The sequence below is a fragment of the Pseudochaenichthys georgianus genome, unplaced genomic scaffold (assembly GCF_902827115.2).
Source record: "Pseudochaenichthys georgianus unplaced genomic scaffold, fPseGeo1.2 scaffold_267_arrow_ctg1, whole genome shotgun sequence".
NCBI lineage: Eukaryota > Metazoa > Chordata > Actinopteri > Perciformes > Channichthyidae > Pseudochaenichthys > Pseudochaenichthys georgianus.
In genome coordinates, this window is record NW_027262956.1 from 211,241 (window position 1) to 233,799 (window position 22,559).

The following is a 22,559-nucleotide window of genomic DNA, read 5'->3' on the forward strand; positions in this document are numbered from 1 at the left end:
AGCCAGGAGGGAGTTGCAGTAGTCTAGGCGTGAGATGACGAGTGCCTGGACCAGAACCTGCGTTGCATCATCACTGAGCGATCAAAACTCGGCAGGGGAAGCAAACACAGACATCACACTTTGGAGGCATTCTGGCTACGCATCACTCATTCACCAATGGTAATGTTTAGATGGATTTTAGGAACTTCCCTCTATATTCAATTGTCTCTAACGGTTCAAAAGAGGTGTCATCAAAATCGACGAGGGGGGCCAGAGATATGGAAAATCCACCCAAAATGACCCCAGAAGTGGGTTTTTTTCTAAATCTCTCTAAAAAAGTCAAAGTTCACTTGTTTTGCATCAATCTTGATACAGGGTATTTATTATATGTCATAGTTTGGATTCCTAAAGCTTTTAGTCTACTAACCCATCATTAAAGGGTGGTTTTCACTATACGTAATGTTTTATTTTTGGACGGACACTATAATTTACATTTTTTTACTGTGTTCAATCTGAATTTACTTTAAAATAAAAAAATGCTATATTGATTCTGACTTTTCTACATCCAACTCACAAGTTTATCATTACTTAGAGAAAAAAGATTATTAATTTACCCCTTTTAGAAGTGAAGATAATGTCATTTATTCTGGGAATGTCATTTTCGAGCCTGAGACCTGGAAAACAGGCTCTTGACAGGTTAAATGATATTGTGTGTATGGATGCTGGTCTGAGTCCTGATGGTAAGGGGCCTGGCCTGTTGGGTTCTGGTGTACCGGAAGCTTTAAAGCAGCAGAAGTCTCTGCAGCTGACAGAAGGGACTGCAGCAGTCTGCAGCACAGCAGGTGAGAGACACTGCACTGTGTGTGATGTGCTCATGTTGCATTCATTTACAGTTCCTGGCGCACTCCGGGGGGGTGGTAAGTTAAGACTGTGAAGTTCAAATGTGCTCAGATATACCAACGTTTAACCTCTAATAATTATGTCCAATTCAACTCCACTAACTGTATCCTATTTCATTCTTGGAGAGTATTTGAATATTGGATATTTGAGGTACTTGTGTTTCATGATAACTGCCATGTTGTACATTGTGATTGTTGTTGCCAACACGTCTCTGATTGTGGTTATCTGTGTGAACAGGAGCTTACATGAACCTATGTACCTTTTTCTGTGCAGCCTGTTTGTAAATGAATTGTATGGTAGTACAGGGTTGTTTCCATTCCTTCTGGTTCAGATCCTCTCTGACATCCACACTGTCTCTGCTCCGCTCTGCTTCCTGCAGATGTTCTGCTTGTACACATATGCAAATATACAATTTTGTAATTTAGCCGTCATGTCTTATGACAGATATCTTGCTATCTGTTATCCTCTTCAATATAACACACGTATGACTTCTAACAAAGCAGTTATTCTTATTATTCTGGTTTGGTTGTACTCTTTTGTGAAGTTCTTGATAACCGTATCTTTAAACATCCGTTTGACACTTTGTGGAAACATCATTGACAGTTTGAATTGTAACAACCACCTTGTTGTGAAGCTGGCATGTTCTGACACTCAGGTGAACAACATTTATGGACTTTTTTCAATTGTTCTCTCTATCTTAGTCCCTTTGTTTCCAATCCTCTTCTCGTACATGAGGATCCTCAGAGTGTGTTTCTCTGGCTCCAAACAGACCAGACAGAAAGCTCTCAGTACCTGCACACCTCACCTTGTTTCGCTGTTCAACTTCTCTTTTGGCTGCAGCTTTGAAATACTTAAGAGTAGATTTGATATGAGCGGTGTTCCCAGTGTGCTGCGTATTATTCTGTCACTGTACTTTCTCATCATACAGCCACTAATGAACCCTGTCATGTACGGACTGCAAATGTCAAAGCTAAGAAACATATGTAAACATGTGCTCTGTTATAAACTGTTGGCTGGTAGGTCTTATAACTGAAGTGTCAGTGAATGATTCCCAATATCCTGTCTTGAAATGTGCTGATTAAAAACATTCAATGAAATTGTAAACATTTTTAATATGTTTATACACATGCATTCCAATATTCATGAATAAACAGTCAAATGTCATATAAATGTTAACACAGTGAAATATACACCTATATTAATAATAAAAAAATGCAAAAATGTTTAGGAAAATGTTTAATGTTAATATAAATAGTTTTAAAGATGAATTGACTTTTGACCTCAAAGTAGCAAAAACACAAAGTGTGTAGAAATCTGCAAGCTAAATGTCTTGCTGCCCTTGTCTGTAGTGCAGCTGCAGTAACAACGGAGAGACCCTTTGGTAGAGGGCGCTGTCTGGGCTTATAGGTAAAGGTTAGTTTTGTTTATATATTGAGCATATTTCAGACAATTCAAAGTGCTCAACATATGCTTTAAAGGTCACCTATTATGCAAAAGGCACTTTTTTATGTATTCTCTCCATAAATATGTGTCCCCGGTGTGTCAGGAGACTCACAAAGTGTCAGAAACTAAAACCCTCTCTCTTTTCCTCCTTACGGTTACATTTGAAGGGCCGGACCCTAAATCAGCACTTTTTTAAACAGGGCTTAAATAGAGGGGTATGAGGCTACAATGGGTGATCTGTTTGGTATTTTGAGCAAAACACTTCAGAGACATGTTTTGTATGGCCCTATAATATATTGTTCAAATATAGCATAATAGGTGAGCTTTAACATAGAAGTTAAAAACAAAGCAAACGAAAAGGCAACTCACAAAAAAGATGACAGAATGGTTGCAGAAAAAAGTGCTTAGGTACAATATAAAATAATAGTTAGATGATCTCAGGATAGGCAGCATTAAAGAGAAAGGTATTTAACCTTGATTTAAAAGAACCCAGGGTTGGAGAATACCTCAGGTTTTCAGGCAGTTGTTTCCAGGTCTGCGGTGCAACCCCAACCCTGATGATCTGAGAGCTCTGGGTGGCTTGTTACAGTGAAGCATGTCCATGTATTGTGGTCCCAATCCATTTGTGCTTTTGGAAGCCAGTGCAGATCTTTGAGAACTGGAGGGATGTGCTCTTCTAGTTTTGGTGTGGACTCTGCCAGCACGTTCTGGTTGAGTTGTAGTCATCTTATTGATTTTTTTACAGAGACCTGTACAAACACTGTTGTAGTAATCGAGCCTGCTAAAAACAAAGGCATGGACTAGTTTCTCGAGGTCATTTAGAGACACGGATGTTTTCAGTCTGGCTGTGTTTTTCAGGTGGTAAAACGTTAACTTCCTTTGATGTGGGTTTGATGTGGGTTTTGAAATGAAGTCATGGTCCATAACTACACCGAGGTTTCTGACATTTTCTGATGTGTTGGACAGCATTAACATTGGCTCTGTCCTTTTTTTCACCAAAAATAATTGTTCCATTTTGTCCTTATTTTGTTGCAGGAAATGTTGACTCGACCAGGTGCTGATTTGTTGCATGCAGTTTTTCAGAGACTGTAATGTGGTCCATAGTTGTCAGGGTTTATTGTAATTTAGATCTGAGTATCATTTGCATAGTTATATTATGATATTTTATATTTGTTTAGGATAAGAGCAAGTGAAAGCATGTAAACATTGATCAGAGCTGAACCAACAACTTACTGGGGTCAGCTTTCTTCTAACTATTGTGGAGAAAAACACGACTCTCAGATCAAGAAGAAGGCAGGCAAGTGCAGCAAAGCTGGGTTTTATTCATTGCAGATACACATAGATGCCAACAATACACAATCCTGCCTCTCCGTTATTTTATATCCTTCACATTGGCTTTTATTCAGATCCATTTTCCTGAACAACTGGTCTCATTTTCCTATTACAGTTATACAGATTATTTTTTATTCAACCGCTGTGGTTTTTGGCAGTGTGTGACATCACCCAAATACCTTCATAGTACATAATACAACACATACAGGCCCACCCTCACACGGTTGCTGTGCCGATGAATGCACACCCTCCCAGCCTGCCTATAGGCCTGTGAGATTACCTCGCATCCTGCCAGCCGCTTCTGGAAAGGGCTTTACTGTCCGAACCATCTCGAAGCACAAAAACAACTGATCAGTGTGTCTGATAGAGGCCATGGGTTCCACCTAACATGCCAACGTACAAACTGGGCACAACAGACATCATTTTGCCTCCCCATCCAGTGAATAGTGTGGAAGCCCAGTTATATTGATATAACCCTTGACCTGAAGTAACTTCTGAAACAATGAAGGCTTTGGTCTGAGTCGCCTTGTAGGGTCAGCACGAAGCATCAAGCACATGGGGTTCACCGACAGGGCAGTGAGTCAATTCTCTCTTAGGTGTCAAGTCAATGCAAGCATCTATGATGTTCGCATGTTTGAATTAAAAAGACAGGAACCAAGGCCTAGACCTCCAACGGCAGTCCCCATTGTGAGGAGGAGGTACACACCATCGGGTGTTGTCTGCTGACCTCTGAAAAAACTGACCTACGAGAGGTTGGACGTGGTAACTCACTATCGAACATTCAAATTGAGAGAAGCAAGTTAATATGAACTTCAAGCTGCCAGATAATGGAGGTACCCATGGACTTAAACTATGTTGCTTTTGAGCTCTTTTCAATAAAATGATGTATGAGTTTTGGCCATTATCATGATGTGTGAATACAGTCGTTTGAAGATATCTTCACCGCAATATATAATGGATACTACAAAGATGAATTGTGCCACAGGCTTGTTTATTTTTCCTTGTTAATTTTGGTTACACCAAATACCAAAAGTCCAGAAACATCACCCACCAACAAAGTGCTTTATAACATGATGCTTGTTCACACTGTACAGTTCACAGTACAGAGGACTATCCACATGATATGTTATAAATACTATCAATCCTTATATATATATATATATATATATATATATATATATATATATATATACTTTACATTTCGTTTTAAATTTATAGAAAGGCAATATATAATATAGGTTTATATTTTTACTGTGTTTACATTTAGGTGACATGTGTCTGTTTATTTATGAATATTGGAATGGAAGTGTATATCTAATACATATTATAAATACTATGAACATAGTCAAATGTTTTACGATTTAATGAAATGTTTTTAATCAGCACATTTCAAGGCAAGATATTAAGATCCATTCACTGACACTTTAGTTATTAGACCTACAATCCAACAGTTTATAACAGAGGACATATAGGACTATGTTTCATATGTTGCATTGGAATATCATGAATATACTTGAACGTTTTATCCATTATAAAATTCACTGCGGAAATAATTTCACTTAATCAGATCTCACATGATTCAGTTATATCTACCACAGGCTCCGCCCTCTACTGGACTCCACTGGACTCTATGGGTACTACCTTACCCTGCGAGCATTCTCCCACTGAGACTTCTATAGACGTAGCCGGCCTTGGGCGGGCCTACCTGAATGCGCGCACATCACACCGTATAAAAGGAGGCCTCGTCTCCTGACTATCATCCTTTTCTCTTCAGCAGCGGAAGTGATTCCACAAGAGACTGAGACGTTTGAAAGAAGAAGAAAGAGTTATCATACCTCCAGGAAGTCGCCACTGCTAGAGACCCGGGCCTGTAATTCGTGCCCTGGCTGAAATAGCGGGCGCCGATCCCCACCACCTTTGCTTCGAGTGTTTGGGGAACCAGGATATGGCCGAGGCGGTGCCATTCACGTTGGCCATTCCTTCCGGATCTGGCATCCATGGAAGTCCACCGCCCAGGGCTGTACTCTCCCTGGATGATGATCATGGCGGCGGGTGTGTGGGCTACTCACTCATTGCTAGAGATGCCCCCGCCTCACCAGGTCATAGCGATTATTGGGCCACAAGGCCGAATAAGTAGCTTAGTCCACGGGCCTTGCCCCAGGCCCGGTTCCCCCGGGGACCGGTGCTCGGTGGCTTCACATGATATAGGGTCGACCCACACCGCTGCCCGCCGTGTGATGTCCCTGGGATATCACGCCGCGTGGCACTCTCCAAAGAGGATCGTGTTGATCTCCTGGGAGCCCCCGTGTTTACGGAAGGGCTCTTTGGATCGATCTCCTTGCTCACGGGATGAGGAGTAGTCGCAGTGTAGCTGCTTCTTGCCCATCCCCAGCGGAAGAAACACTGTCCTTCACTCCCTGCCCCAGCTGTAAACCCCAGTATAGGGAGCCAGCAGGTGGGTGTGTGCACGTGAGTGGAATAAACCGAGTGCTGTCAAAGCACTGTGTGGGTTCAAGAGACGCTATTGCCGGCGTGCTGTTGTCAGAAAACACGCCTTGCCTGGTATAATAGCTCCGATTAATGCATTTCACCGTTGCAATGGGAAATACAGCGTTAATACGTGAGCGAGTGGCCCTCGTGAGAGTGGCCGCGGTGCGTTCAGGGACCCCCGCAGGAGAATGGTGGTTTACGTTTGTAAACTCTAGTTCTGGAGTGAGGTGTGTGTGTGTGAAAAATGCATTCAGTACAGACTATTGCATTTATCCCGCATTTATCCCACATTTATCTCCACAATTCCACTTTTCCCCATAATGTCCGTTTCAAAGAGACGGCGCCCTCCACCTCTTCGGCCCACCCCGTGGAACCCTCGTGCTGGCACTCACAGGGACGGGCTTTCCGTCTTTACGGATCTGACTGGCGGGGGGAGAAAATCTCTCCGCCCGGGACGAGGGGGCGAATCCCGCCTCCTCCCTGTATAATGCACAGATCACTACGTTTTCTAATTAGAATGAGGTTGATCTGTATCCAAATCTAAGTGTCTTTTTGCATTCTCCCAGCCTTCTTACAGTGTAGACGCGTTTCTGCTTGCTCTTGCCTCTGCTTACTTTTTTATGCTGTTTTTCTATTTTTCTTTTTCTGAAAACTTCAAACAGCTGCTCCTGGACATTAACTTATCACTGGGACAGTAATTCTTCGTAACTAGACGGAGGTTTTCAGCCATATTTCAATATTTTTACGACAACCTCAGTCCTACAGTTGCGTGGCCTAGCAACAGCTAAAGCCTGGTAGGCTACTGCATGCTATTTAGCTTAAGCTAGTTGGTAGCAAAATGCCTCCGTTCTCTACAGATGACTTCCACAAACTTCTACAGAAGATGGCCGTTTTGGAAATGAAAATGCAACGGTTGGAATTTAACGTGGAAGTGAATGGACTTGGTTGGAATGACACCACTTTACCAGTGTTGCAAAATAATGGACAAAGGCATGCTAACTCAAAGCTAGTTAGCAGCTACAAGGATTCCAATGAACAGGGGGGCTGTGTACCGGGTAATAAATCTACAGGTTATAAATCTACAAGTGGTAGTCCTCCCTGGAACTCTCTGGGTGCAAGGCCGAAGAGTAAATAATTTCCATAGGATTTGGGAGGACGAACAACAGGCAGAGCCCAGCGCTCTGAAATCTGTGATGCGACCGGCTGGCCTGCATTGTTATCACCCAGGAAGAGCGCCTCTTCAACCCCTATTCATACTAGGAATCAGCCGTGGACAGCTGCTAAAGGGAGAACTACAAACAATCCTCCTAAACCACCAAGTGTGCCAATCCGGAACAGATATGCTCCGCTGACCGAGAACCGGAGATCTGATGACCTGGATAACCTGTCCTCTTCACACAGCAGGGTAAGGACCAATAGCTATTCCAAAAGTAAAAGGCTAGAGGGAAAGCTAACGACTGGGCCTGAAACTCTGATTGTGGGTGACTCTGCTGTAAGAGATGTAAAAAGTCTGTGTAGTAAGAACAACACCAAAGTACTCTGTTTTCCCAAGGATAAGGTCTCTGACTTGGCTGAGAAGATCCTGCATGTTGGGGCTGAAAATCCGACTGAAGAATGTGGTTCTGCACATTGAAACAAATGATGTTGTGAAAGAAGACTTTAAATATTTGTTGGAAACTATCAGCTCTCTAAATGCAGAGGTGTTCATCAGTGGCCCTCTACCGCCAGTCAGAAGAGGAGTGGAGAGATTCAGCAGATTGTGTGCACTGAACACTTGGCTTTCAACTGTCTGTACTGACCATTCTGTGCATTTTATTGACAACTTTAACTTTTTCTGGGACCGCAGACATATTTTTAAGGCAAATGGAGTTTGCCTGAACAAGTCAGGAGTGAAATTGTTTATCTCTAACATATTCAACTGCCTACATCATCAATCTGTTCCCTCTGCCAAGGACAAGCAACAAGAGGAATCAAAACAAGAGAAAGACACAACACATCGCTCAGAAAACCTTGAAAATCTATCACTGCACCCGCCTGAGGAATGTCTTGATTATGGGAGACAAATGCAGGAGTGTCCCCCCCTATCACCTCTAAGGATACTCTTCCTTCACCCCACAGCTCTCTCTACTCTCCGTTCACCCTTTCACCCTCGCCCACCCTCCTGGAGATCGCTGAACACATGAAGGAGATACAGAGGGTTGGCACCGATTCCTTCCTGGAGTTCAATAACCAAACTAGGGCGATACGCAGGGCTGGCAGCATGTCCTTTACCCCCGCTCCTCAACAACGCCCATCAAAATCACTGAAGCAGAGACACGTACCATCTCCCCCGTCTCCGTCACTGTGCCTACGTCAACCACCTCCTCCCCCTGGACGCGCACCAACACCCCTGTCACCATGCCTACCACAATCATCCGGAACGAAACGTCCTCCCCCCTTCAAGACTGCTGTCTCCGAAGCCTGATAAGGATGTGTGTGTACAAAACGCAAACACTGACTGATATATGCTGGGTCCAGGCTCAAGGGCGTATGGCACTCTCAATTATTTCAAGGACATAGATTAAGAGCGGTGAATCAGCTTGGACACAGGAAGCGCTCAAAAGTTTGTGTGAGTTTATCAAATTTAGAAGTGATTCCATGTCAGCCACAGCTTGTTACAAAAAATCTTACTGATAGTGTGTTTAACAAACTTAAACTAGCTTTATTAAATGTCAGGTCTTTGGCAGGAAAAACATTTTTAATCAATGATTTTATCACTGAGCACAATCTCGATTTTATGTATTTAACGGAAACATGGATTGAACAAAATAACAGTGCAGCTGTTCTTATCGAATCAACCCCTCCCAACTTTAGTTTTATGAGTCAGGAAATAATGCATAAGAAAGGGGGTGGAGTTGCTATTCTGTTCAATGATTCCCTTCAATGCAGGAAGACATCTTATGGGAACTTTGCTTCTTTTGAATATGTGGCCCTTCAGCTGAAATGCTCCTCTCGAGCTCTGTTCCTAAATATCTATAGACCACCCAAATACTGTGCAAGCTTTTCTGATGACTTTACTGAACTGCTGTCTATAGTGTGTATTGACTTTGACCGTCTAGTCATTGTTGGTGATCTTAACATCCATGTTGACAACCCCCAGGACAGAGGGGCTAAAGAACTGTTTTGTGTTCTTGATAGCTATGGACTGACTCAGCATGTGACGGAGCCCACGCACAATAAGGGGCACACTCTGGACTTCATTATCTCAAAGGGTCTGAATATCTCTAAGGTTGTGGTGACTGATGTTGCACTCTCTGACCATTCCTGTGTTTTCTTTGAGAGCTCTATTTCCAACCTGATCTCACCAGAATGCGTGACTCCACCACGACTCCTTAACACCACAATGCGTGGTGGAGTCACGAACTTTGTTACATTTGCGTGTCGGCACCACGCAAACAACCCCAATGTAAAGTGAATGAGGCTCCTTTGTCGTGGTGCACACACGCATTTCTACAACGTGCATTGTGTGTAATGCAACTGTTATTTTTATTAAATTAGTTAGTTTTTAAGGAAGGCCAGAGCTTCAGCTGTGTCAAATAGATTGTTCCCTTCAGTTAACGTTATTTAAAAGATAATGATCATGTCCCCTGTATTGTATTACGAGCGTCCATTCCCATTGGATAACGGAGAATTTTACACCCGGAAGTAAGTAGCCTATTCCCCTTACTGTCGATTGATTTTACAGTGATATCTGCACTACTCATCGACTAAAAAACACCAAATTGTTCTTGTTAATTACACAACATTGATTGGTTTGAATTGTGTACAATGCTTTTGTATTTTCCCCCTTCGATTCGGAGAAACAAATATATTTTCGGAGTTTTTGGACGGCAGAAGACACTACACTACCCAGAATCCTCAGCTATCATTTGGGACTACACCATGTGCTTAGCTTGACAAACCCCGTGATCAGTCCTCAACCTCTGTGATTGGATGCGCGACGTTTACACAGAGCGTCCAAAAGGACTTTGAAATGGAATGAAACCCATCTACGGCACACTATTCAAAACAGGAATCGAACGTGTCCTACCCCCCTCCCCCCCTTAGGTCACAGGCTCCTCCAACAGTGCTACGCAATAAAACAGATGCACAGAAAAAATAGTGAAATAATGCAATAAGAGTCTACAAGTGATTGGAATATGATATATTAGATAAATAATTTCTAAGTAGCAGCCAGATGAATGTTATTTCTAAGTTCAGGTGTTTAATAGTCCTCTGGCCTGTGGGATGAAGCTGTCTCTGTGTCTGGTGGTTTTAGTCCGAATGCTGTGGTACCGCCTGCCAGACTGCAGCAGACAGAACCGTTTGTGGCTGGGGTGATGGTGGTCTTTTATAATCCTGAGGGCTTTCTTTAAGGTTAACCTGGTATTTTTAATCCACTACATTTATTTTAGTTACTTTACAGATTTGGATTAATGATGTGAAATATAAACAACCCTTAAATCAGACTTTAGTTACACCTGAATGAAATTCAGTGAAGGTGATTGTCAAGTGCCAACAATCAGGCGAGATATTTGATAGTTGGTTGCTTGAGAAGACTAAATATTTATCTGCAGATCCGTTTAAAGCATATTCATTACTCGTTATTCTCTAATAGTTCATTAAAGACTGTATATAATTGCTATTTTGCACATCCCTTTCAAGATTTCAAGATTTTCTAAGGTTTATTGACATATCATATACACAACAGTGTAGTTATGCAATGAATGAACAACTTGGGTCACAGGTTCATCAACAGTGCATTACAAGACATCTATCAATGTGTGTATACTTCCACCATTACACTGTCGTATTCTGCACATTTCTTTAATTAAAGCCTTATTAGTTAGCACATCCTCCTATCAGGCACTAAACTGTTTTACTCTAGATATCATTTGAGTATCTTCTTGATATTTTCTATTCTATATTTATATAATTGACCTTCTACTTTCCCACTATTTTGTATGTACTCTTAATATTTGAATGTTTTCATAAAATATAACACATTCAAAAGTGCGTTACAAAAATGAAAGACATTAAGAAAAAGGCATTTTAAACAGTCATTAAAAAGCAACACAATCTTCCTGCATTGCAATTACTCTAAACGTGTAATAACGTGCTTTAACCAGTAGGTGGTTTGGGTTAAAAGGCTGTCAAGTTTACAGTGTTAACAAAATAAAATATACTGCTGTTTCCGGTTTAGTTTACGACGAATATTATTTTGTTATTGTTTTGATATTTGTAACACAAAAGCGATGGAAAAAACCCATAGCAACCAAAAAAAGATGGTCTTAACATGACCCAGTCGTCTAGTAGTTAATAAAAAACAATAATATCAAAACAAAATATTACTACTAACTTTATTGTGAAATTAAAACAGAACGGTAAAAGAATAGTTTCCGGTGTATTCTGATGCCCGATCTCTGTAGATAAATAAAGAACTAAGACAGATGTGTAATATTTAATGCAGCCAAACCATTTATTACAATGCATTCATGTGATGACTATCAAAGAGTAAAGCAAGCACTGCTGAATAAAGTATGATTTTCTCTTTTACGAAACGTTTTTTTTCATATGGAATGCAGTTGGAGGTCAACCAATCAAAGAACTTGAGGACTGATCACGGGGTTCATGGTGTAGTCCCAAACGATAGCTGAGGATTCTGGGTAGTGTAGTGTCTTCTGCCGTCCAAAAACTCCGAAAAAATATTTGTTTCTCCGAATCGAAGGGGGAAAATACAAAAGCATTGCACACAATTCAAACCAATCAATGTTGTGTAATTAAAAAGGACAATTTGGTGTTTTTTAGTCGATGAGTAGTGCAGATATCACTGTAAAATCAATCGACAGTAAGGAGAATAGGCTACTTACTTCCGGGTGTAAAATTCTCCGTTATCCAATGGGAATGGACGCTCGTAATACAAGACATGATCATTATCTTTTAAATAACGTTAACTAAAGGGAACAATCTATTTGACACAGCTGAAGCTCTGGCCTTCCTTAAAAACAAACTAATTTAATAAAATTAACAGTTGCATTACACACAATGCACGTTGTAGAAATGCGTGTGTGCACCACGACAAAGGAGCCTCATTCACTACATTGGGGTTGTTTGCGTGGTGCAGACACGCAAATGTAACAAAGTTCGTGACTCCACCACGCATTGTGGTGTTAAGGAGTCGTGGTGGAGTCACGCATTCTGGTGAGATCAGGTTGCTATTTCTGTTCACAAATGTTTTCAAAAAGAGGTAACCACAAAGCGATATTTAACTGAAAATACTAGGGAAATGTTTACTCAGAATTTTTCTTCCACATTTGCCCCTGCTAACATCTCAGTAAATGAGCTAGTATATCATTTTTATTCAAAAATAAAAAAATGTATAGATGCCATTGCTCCAACTAGGGTAAAGGAAGTGTCTGGCGAGAAAATATCTCCATGGAGAAAGGCCATGACCGTGAGAACAGAGAAAAAAGAGTGTCGAAAAGCTGAACGCAGGTGGCGAAAAACAAATCTCCAGGTGCAATCTATAAAGAGAGACTTGGCCTTTATAATTTGGAATTGAAATGTGCCCGACAGTCTTTCTTCTCTGATATCATTGCCAAAAACAAAAACAACACACGTGCCTTGTTTGCTACCGTCGACAGACTAACTAACCCCCCAGTGTCAGTAGCCTCTGAATTTCTATCCACCAGGGCGTGCAATGAATTTGCCTTCTTCACTGACAACATTCAGAAAATCAGACAAGCAGTCAGTGCCTCTGCATCAGGAACAGCAAATGTTTTGTCTCTGTGTCCACCTAATATCAATTCAGACATCATGACACAATTCCATCAGATTAATGATAAAAACCTAGAGGACATTATACAACTTCTGAAATACTCCTCCTGCTGCCTTGATATTATACCAACAGGGTTTTTAAAAAATGTTTTTCCTTGCATGGCCTCAGATCTACTTCATATAGTGAACAAGTCTCTTCACTCAGGTGTTTTTCCACAGGTCCTGAAAACTGCAGTCATTAAACCGCTCTTAAAGAAGCATAATCTAGACGCTTCAGTAATGAACAATTACAGGCCCATATCAAACCTCCCATTTCTAGGTAAAATCATTGAAAAAGTACTCTTTCGACAGTTGAGGAATTTTTTTGAATTTAAATAGCTGTTTGGATGTGTTCCAGTCAGGATTTTGTCCAAACCACAGCACTGAGACTGCTCTTGTAAAGGTCTTCAATGACATCCACTTAAACACAGACAGTGGCAGAACTTCAGTGTCAGTATTATTAGATCTCAGTGCTGCGTTTGACACTGTTGACCACAACATATTACTAGACCGACTAAAAACTGGGTGGGACTTTCGGAAACAGTTCTAAATTGGTTTGAATCCTACTTAAAGGACAGACATAACTTTGTTTCTATAGGTAAATACAAATCTGAGTTGACAAATATGACATGTGGGGTTCCTCAAGGCTCCATCTTGGGGCCTCTTCTCTTTAACATATACATGCTACCACTAGCTCAGATAATGAAAAACAACTAAATAAGTTACCATAGCTATGCAGATGACACACACATTTACGTAACCGTTTCACCAGGAGACTATGCTCCAATTCAAACACTGAGTAAGTGCATTCAGTAGACTGGACTACTGTAATGGTGTCTTCACAGGTCTCACTACAAAATATATTAGGAAGCTGCAGCTGATTCAGAACGCCGCTGCTCGAGTCCTCACTAACACTAAGAAAGTGGATCACATCACTCCTGTTCTGAAGTCTTTACACTGGCTTCCTGTGTGTCAAAGAATATATTTCAAAAATACTGCTGCTGGTTTATAAAGCACTGAATGGTTTAGGCCCAAAATACATTTCTGATCTCCTGCTAAATTATTAACCATCCAGATCTCTCAGGTCTTCAGGGAATGGTCAGCTTTCTGTCCCAGAGTCAGAACTAAACATGGAGAAGCAGCGTTCAGTTATTATGCTCCAAATATCTGGAACAAACTCCCAGAAACCTGCAGGTCCGCTACAACTCTTACTACTTTTAAATCCAGGCTGAAGACTTATCTTTTTGTCACTGCTTTTAAATGAAACTGAGCCGTTGTGTTCATCAGTAAAGTGGAACTTCTGTGTGAACTATTCATATCTTAGACTGCGCTGTAACTTTGTATTCATGTATTTTTTCTTTTAATGTTTCTTTTATTATCTTTTACTGTTTTTAAATGCCTTTGTCTGAATGTCTTTCATTTTTGTAAAGCACCTTGAATTGCCTTGTTTTGAAAGGTGCTATATAAATAAACTTGCTTTGCCTTTTGTTTCCACAAAGGCTACACTTAGGCCTACACACAATGTTAACTGTACAAATTCCCCATTCGCTGCCCCAGCTGTAGCTCCTGTAAAGGAGGTGGCTAGTGGGCATGCGCAGATGAGAGGGATGAACCGCAGGGAGTGCTATCTAAAGGAGAGCGCTATGCGTTTACAGGGACATTATGGCCAGCGTATTTCTGTCAGAGAACACACTACGCCTAGAGTAAAGACTCCAATGCAAGTGGGAGCTCATAGGCGGCCTGCCATGCGCCCCCACCCGTGGAAAGCAGAACAAAGTAAAGAAAACGGTCAATTATATCTTAAAATAATCCAAAATGAAGTTTTAAAAAATTATCGAAAAACCGACAGAGTGCCAACAGAGGAGGGGCTCCAAAAAGCTCAAGTCTTCGGCGCTTCGGGTGGAAGCCCCGGACACTTTTCCACTCCCCCGTTGCATTTTACAACGGAGAGGGGAATTGAGACCTCCCCTCCTCTGTCAAAAAAATGTAGTCATGTTTTCCAAGCTACTTTCCTCACAAAATCGGAAACCCGGTTTTTGAGAGGACTCAGAAAAAAAAACGGCCGTTTCACATCATGGAGGAATGTGTCCGCTACATGAGTGCTTTGGCTCGGATACAATTGTTGCATGGAGACCCCCCAGTATGGTTCTTACCAAACTTTAAGTTTTTGAACTGGTCTCTGGAGGAATGCAAGGGGAGTTGTCAGGGAATTATGAGACAATATTTTCGGATACATTTAATCCATTTTCACCCCTTTCTATGGTTCTCCCAAAAGTGAACTTAGACTTTTTCTGAGTCTGGAGGAATGTAAGGGCAAATGGCGTCAAATGGACAAAATTAACATTGAAACTGACGACGAAATGGCCTAATGCGTCTCAATGGAAATGATACTCCAATTGCTGTACAGTTTAGTGTACCAGCATTGACAAGAAACGTATTCATTTGGACACAAGTGTAATAAACAGTTTAATGCACTTTTAACACTCATGTGCCCACGATTCAAGGTGCTTTCCTGGGTTACAAAGTGCTGTCAAGTGCCCTGGAATTGTCACACTATTTAAACATTGTTCACCCACGATTGAAGCTGCTTCAATGGGTTACAGAGTGCTGTGAAGCAGCCTGTCCTCTGGGTGCACTCTGTGGCTCTCACAGCCCGCTTCTCTCTGGCTGCTCTCTCCCTGTATTCACAGCACTTCTCCCCGCCTTTCACACACTTATTCCTGGGTAGGAAAGCCATGTGCATCACCCTGGATCTCTGCCTAGGTGCCTTTGAGTGTGAGACCCTGCTTACAGCAGTGAACCTGCTGCCAGCTTTACAAACATATTAATCAGGTGTTTTAACATTTTTTTCCAAGAAAATGATTTTCCTCACTATCATGGGGCTATATAAATCAAATTCCGGTTAATTAGGAGCACAATTGTACCTTTTACTATTTAAATGTATTTGTATTATATATTTTTGGGCTATTAAAGTGACATTTCTGGGTGACTTTGTCAGTTTATGGAGCTTAGCCTACAATTCCCGGAGGTCCCAGGCCGATTGTGGGAGCTCATAGGTGGCCTGTCATGCGCCCCCACCCGTGGAAAGCAGAAAAAAGTAAAGAAAACGGTCAATTATATCTTAAAATAATCCAAAATGAAGTTTTAAAAAATTATCGAAGAAACGACTTTGTTGTTATTGGTACTAGAGCTGCGCATGCGCGCGATGGACATATCCAGTGCTAAAGCACCGCGTCTGGCGGTCAGTAGGGACGAAATAGAACTGACATGGACTCTTCACTGAGGACTTAACATGCACTCTTCACACAAACACCATCACCAAAAGAGCTCGACAGCGGCTCTTCTTCCTCCGCAGGCTGAGGAGGTTCAACATGGACTCCAGGATACTCTGACCTTCTACAGGTGCACAATAGAGAGGATCCTGACCTTCTACAGGTGCACCATAGAGAGAATCCTGACCTTCTACAGGTGCACCATAGAGAGGATCCTGACCTTCTACAGGTGCACCATAGAGAGGATCCTGACCTTCTACAGGTGCACCATAGAGAGGATCCTGACCTTCTACAGCTGCACCATAGAGAGGATCCTGACTGGCTGCATCAAGGCCTGGTTTTATTGTGTTGCAATGTTGGAGGAGCCTGTGACCTAAGATGTTCATCATCATAACTGCACTGTAGCTATGTTCGTATGACCAATAAAAGCCTTGAACCATGAACCTTGTCTAAATTGTAAGTGTAAGTGAGATTGTAAAAGTTCTCTAAAAATACAGGAAAAAAGCACATTATAATGTCGAGATGGCAAATCCGGATCCTTTTACGGACTTAAGGTCTGCTGAGTCAGTCATTGAAGAGATCCGGATCATACGAGTCCTCTGAGTCATATGAGTCACCAAGAGCGTAGAAATCCTACTGGTCAAACAGGAGCATATAGTCTACAACTTCAAATCAATTCAAATTTTAGAGATACTAGTGAAGGCGGCAGTCCACTGTTTGTGTATTTGTAATTTGTAATTTGTCACTTGAGATTTGCATTTCACGAGCATATTAAACTAACGTTACATTAACGAGGGGTTACGTATTGTAACCCTGGTTATTTGAGCACAGGCGGAGCCCTCTACTGGACTCTATGGGTATTACTCTCTATCATGTCGTGCGTGCATTTACCTACTGAGTTACGTAAACGTTGCCAGCCAATCGGGGCGAGCCTACCTGAATGCGCGTGCAGGCCTACAGTACCCTGCCCTCTGACCGTCATCCTACACCCTCTTCAGCGAGCGGCATAGGAAAGACAGGGCCCCCAGGTAGAGGGCTCCGCCTGTGCTTATACTGTATGCCCTGGGTTACAATACGTAACCCCTCGTTATATCTCACACAGCCACGATGTATAAACACCCTGTTGTCCAACAACATCGACCCATCAAACTGTCCCTGACCGGCTTTTGGCTAACATCCAACGCATCCCCACTTCCTCCCATTTGGTTGTAACCGTGGAGAAGTCGGGGCCGCAGCTTGGATAAGGCACACTTACACACACTTACCTCGTGTAGAGTGTGCATGGAAAAACAGTGCGGAGACTCTGTATGGAGCCAACTGCGCATCATATACCCCAGGTCAGGGAGAGTCCTGTGTGGGGCTGATTGCGCACGCCGTACAACCCCTGACGAAGGCGGTTTACCGGCCTCGATGGCAGTGGCGGGGGGAGCGGTAGGCCTACATGCTCTTCTGCCTTGGTCATCACCGCAGGGGAAGTCTTGACTGAAGTCTTGACCCGGAAGCACCAGACAACGAGGCGTCCTCGTCGTCTTCCTCCTCGATTAATGGGGCCGCCCGACCCACCGGAATGGCGAACACGAATGGCACCTCCCCCGCGACATCCTGTTCCTCCGGACACTATAATTTACAGTTTTTTACTATGTTCAATCGGAATTTTCTTTAAAATAAAAAACATCTATATTGATTCTGAATTTTCTACATCCAACTCACAGGTTTATTAATACTTTGAGAGAAAATAATATGAACATTCCCTGTTTAGAAGTGTAGTTATGGTCATTGTTCTGGAAATGTCCTGTTCGAGCCTGAGACCTGAAAAACAGGCTCAGGGCTTAACAGGTTAATAGGTTATTGAGGTTTTTACCAAGTTCCAACTCACTGCAAGTCATACACCAACATTCATTACAAAATATGACCTTTCACATCTCAGTTAATACTCCCCCACTAGAGAATGTGTTGGGGTTAGGATTACAAGGGCTGAAAATATCCCCCAAAATGTATGATGATTGTATGAATTGTTGGTGAGTTTTGAACCTGTCTTTTTGTGCCCCACCTTCTGTGAAGACGTTTTAAATACAACTTCTTACAACACCGATGTGTCCCAGCACTTTCGTGCTCTGGCCTTATTACCATATTTAATATATGTGATAAGACAGTTATTGTTCCAGGGACTCAACCGACATCAGCCTGGCAATGCGTCAAAGCCACCTAACGTTACCTTTTAGCTCATTACAACACAACACACATTACAGCTCAGTGTCTTTCTATCTGCTGAGTTTCCATATCTACATGTGGAGAGAGGACATCTGTTTGCAGGATGTGATGCAGGTTTTGGACAACAGTGAAGGATCCTGGGTAATTAAGTACCATGACACATTTGCCATGACGTGATTTCCAACAATCCATTATTTAAATGACTACAGAAACAACATTTTTATGAGTTTGCTTTGTCGATTGCTTTCACAACGTCAAGAGTGGGAATTTTTTATTATCATTTTAAACTTTATGGATCCAGTTTGAATTAAGCGTATAAGGAATGAGATAACTGAATCAATAAAGGTTGCTAGTGCTTTGCTGAAGACATTGCTCTTTTTAAAAAAAAGATGTTTGAGTATGGGCCGTTATCATGATGTATGAATACAGTCATTTTAAGATACCTTCACCGCAATATAAAATAGATACTACAAAGATGAATTGTGCTAAAAGATTGTTTATTTTTCCTTGTTAATTTTGGTTACACCAAATACCAAAAGTCCAGAAACATCACCCCCCCACAAAGTGCTTTATAACATGATGCTTGTTCACACTGCACAGTTCACACTACAGAGGACTCTCCACATGATATGTTATAGAGACATCATTAAATGTACTATCAATCCCTACATTTAGTTTTAAATGTATACAAAGGCAATATATTAATATAGGTTCATATATTCACTGTGTTTACATTAAGGTGACATTTGTCTATTTATTCATGAATATTGGAATACATGTGTATATATAATAAATACTACAAACACTATGAACATAATACACATGTTTCACATTTAATTAAAATGTTTTAGTTACCACATTTCAAAACAAGATATTAAGATCCATTCACTGACACTTCAGTTATTAGACCTACCAGCCAACAGTTGATAACGGAGCACATGTTTACATATGTTTCGTAGTTTGGACATTTGCAGTCCGTACATGACAGGGTTCATTAGTGGCTGTATGATGAGAAAATACAGTGACAGAATAATACGCAGCACACTGGGAACACCGCTCATATCAAATCTACTCTGAAGTACTTCAAAGCAGCCGCCAAAAGCGAAGTTGAACAGCGAAACAAGTTGAGGTGTGCAGGTACTGAGAGCTTTCTGTCTGGTCTGTTTGGAGCCAGAGAAACACACTCTGAGGATCCTCATGTACGAGAAGAGGATTGGAAACAAAGGGACAATAATAGTTAAAGCAATGCTAAAAAGTCCATACATGTTGTTCACCTGAGTGTCAGAACATGCCAACTTCACAACAGCATAGTTACTACAATACAAACCATTTATTATGTTTCCACACAGTGTCAAACGGATGCTTAAAGATAACGTTGTCGTGAACTTCACAAAAGAGTACAACCAAGGCAGAATAATGAAGATAACTGCTTTGTTAGAACTCATACGTGTGTTATATTGCAGAGGATAACAGATAGCAAGATATCTGTCATAAGACATGACGGTTAAATTGTAAAACTCAATACCTCCATATGTGTACAAGCAGAAAATCTGCAGGAAGCAGAGCGGAGCAGAGACATTGTGAATGTCAGAGAGGATCTGAACCAGAAGGAATGGAAACAACCCAGTACTACCATACAGTTCATTTACAAACTGGCTGCACAGAAAAAGGTACATAGGTTCATGTAAGCTCCTGTTCACACAGATAACCACAATCAGAGACGTGTTGGCAACAACAATCATAATGTACAACATGGCAGTTATCGTGAAACACAAGTACCTCAAATATCCAATATGCAAATAAGCTCCAAGAATGAAATAGGATACAGTTAGTGAAGTTGAATTGGAAATCATTTTTAAAGGTGAAAACGTTAATATATCTGAGCACATTTGAACTTCACAGTGTTAACTTACCACCCCCCCCACCCCCGGAGTGTGTCAGGAACTGTACATGAATGCAACATGATCACATCACACACAGTGCAGTGTCTCTCACCTGCTGTGCTGCAGACTGCTGCAGTCCCTTCTGTCAGCTGCAGAGACTTCTGCTGCTTTAAAGCTTCCAGAACACCAGAACCCAACAGGCCAGGCCCCTTACCATCAGGACCCAGACCAGCCTATCATCAAGAAAGTCATGTTTGGGGCAGGTCAATCTTTAGTTGACACATGTAAACGGTCAAAACATTGTGTTTTGCTTTGACCTATCAACTATGCTTTTGCAATATAGCGTAACAAATGACATGGGGTTTTCTGTCAAAGTGTAAGTGATCTACTCTTTAGGAGGAGATTGTAAAAGTTCTCTAAAAATACAGGAAAAAGCACATTTTGATGGTCTACTTCTGGTTAGGCTGGCCTTATGGGAACCAGTTTGATATGTTTGTAATGATAAGGGCTTTGTGTGTATTGAATTGGTAAAATCATTGTCATCGCTTAAACCTTTTCTTTAAACCTCTGGACAATCTTCTAAGATACAATCCTTATGTCGCCGGTTAAAACCGTAACTGCCCTCTTCAGTTGCAAAACATAATTCTTCGAGAATGCTTCGATGGTGAACTACCCAGTAAAACCCTGTTCTTTATTTCCCTCTTACTGTGGCTGACTTTATATCCTACCAGCAGAAGCAGAATAAAATGCACACCCATTAGCCTACTATGTGTATAAGTGTCATTTTCTTCCGATGGAGTGAATGTCCAGACTTGCCTCAGATTGTACAGTCAAAGGAAACTGGAAGCTTTCAGTCATTTTGAGTCAGGGCCTCCTGCTTACTCCTGAGTTAACCCGTCTTTCTTCTACTAAATAGTGACACCTATAGAGTGGAGCAGGAACAAGTCCTAAAACCCAGAAGTGAGTTAGCATTTTACCACTTTACACTCGTCTCAGAGTCAAAGGTTGTTTGAAATAGTTTTTGGAAAATAGCTGCAAATAAGGTCTGTGGTTGACACAAATTTAAGAGACGGATCACATTAAATCTATCAGCAGTGACCCCACTGGTGATTTTTGAAGAGTTTCCGTGTCTGAAAAATGATGTTTGTTACCAAGTGGCTGAATAGGACTACAGAAGTTGTGGTTTGGATTTTGAATCTGTAGTTTTTAATATGGACCTTAAGTTGGCGTGACGTTGTAGTCAAGCTGCTGTACTCGGCTGTAGTTCCTTTATTGCATAACGTTAGCATTTTGCTTCTGGCCATTATATTTATGATTCTAACATTATAAAAGTATGGTAGACATGTTTTATCATGTTTTATCACCACTGTAAAGCGTCTTTGAGCACCTGGAAAAGCGCTTTGAAATGCAATGTATTATTATTATTATTATTATTATGTGGAGGTTATCCGGCTGATCGAAACGTGCATTTATCAAACAGGTTCGTTTTTCACAGACCTTATTTTTTACAATATTCCAAAATCTAATGGAGAAATCCCGTCGGCCTACAAAAAGACGTCTTCCATGCACCACTCTATAGCGATAAACTATATCAAACCTTAAACTGTTTCGAGGGCAACTTTAAATTTGATGATTTTTACATTTTGGATAATACAATATTATGTTTTATTATAATAACTTTCATTTTAAAAATCTATTATACCAATCTCTTAATGAGGTTTGTACCAAGTTCCAACTCATTCCAATTCACTGCAACTCATACACCAACATTCATTACACAATATGACCTTTCACATCTCAGTTAATATTCCCCCGTAGCGAATGTGCTGGGGTTAGGATTACAAGGACTGAAAATATCCCCCAAAATGTATGATGATTGAATGAATTGTTGGTGAGTTATGAGCCTTTCTTTCTGTGCCCCGCCTTCTGTGCAGAGGTTTTAAATAAAACATCCATCCATCCATCCATCCATCCATCCATCCATCCATCCACCAATCAATCTTCTCCCGCGGAGGTAACAGTTCCAGCAGAGAGGCCCAAACTTCCCTTTTGCCCATCCCACATTAACCAGCTCTGATTGGGGGATTCAAGGAGCGTCCAGGCCAGCAAAGAGATATAATCCCTTCACCAGGTCCTAGGTAGAGATATAATCCCTTCACCAGGTCCTAGGTAGAGATATAATCCCTCCACCTGGTCCTGGGTAGAGATATAATCC

General features: G+C 41.4%; 2 protein-coding genes across 2 annotated transcripts; one reads left to right on the top strand and one right to left on the bottom strand.

Moving 5' to 3' along the window:
• The first annotated feature begins 958 nt into the window (after positions 1-958).
• Positions 959-1,912, top strand: LOC117442072 (olfactory receptor 11A1-like). The gene has a single exon (XM_034078069.1). The coding sequence runs from the start codon at positions 959-961 to the stop codon at positions 1,910-1,912; it is 954 nt and encodes a 317-aa protein (XP_033933960.1).
• A 14,367-nt stretch (positions 1,913-16,279) lies between these two features.
• Positions 16,280-20,314, bottom strand: LOC117442073 (olfactory receptor 10A6-like). The gene is made up of 2 exons (XM_034078070.2): positions 19,375-20,314; positions 16,280-16,374 (listed from the first exon to the last, which is right to left on the bottom strand). The coding sequence occupies exons 1-2, from the start codon at positions 20,312-20,314 to the stop codon at positions 16,280-16,282; spliced, it is 1,035 nt and encodes a 344-aa protein (XP_033933961.2).
• Positions 20,315-22,559: the final 2,245 nt, after the last annotated feature.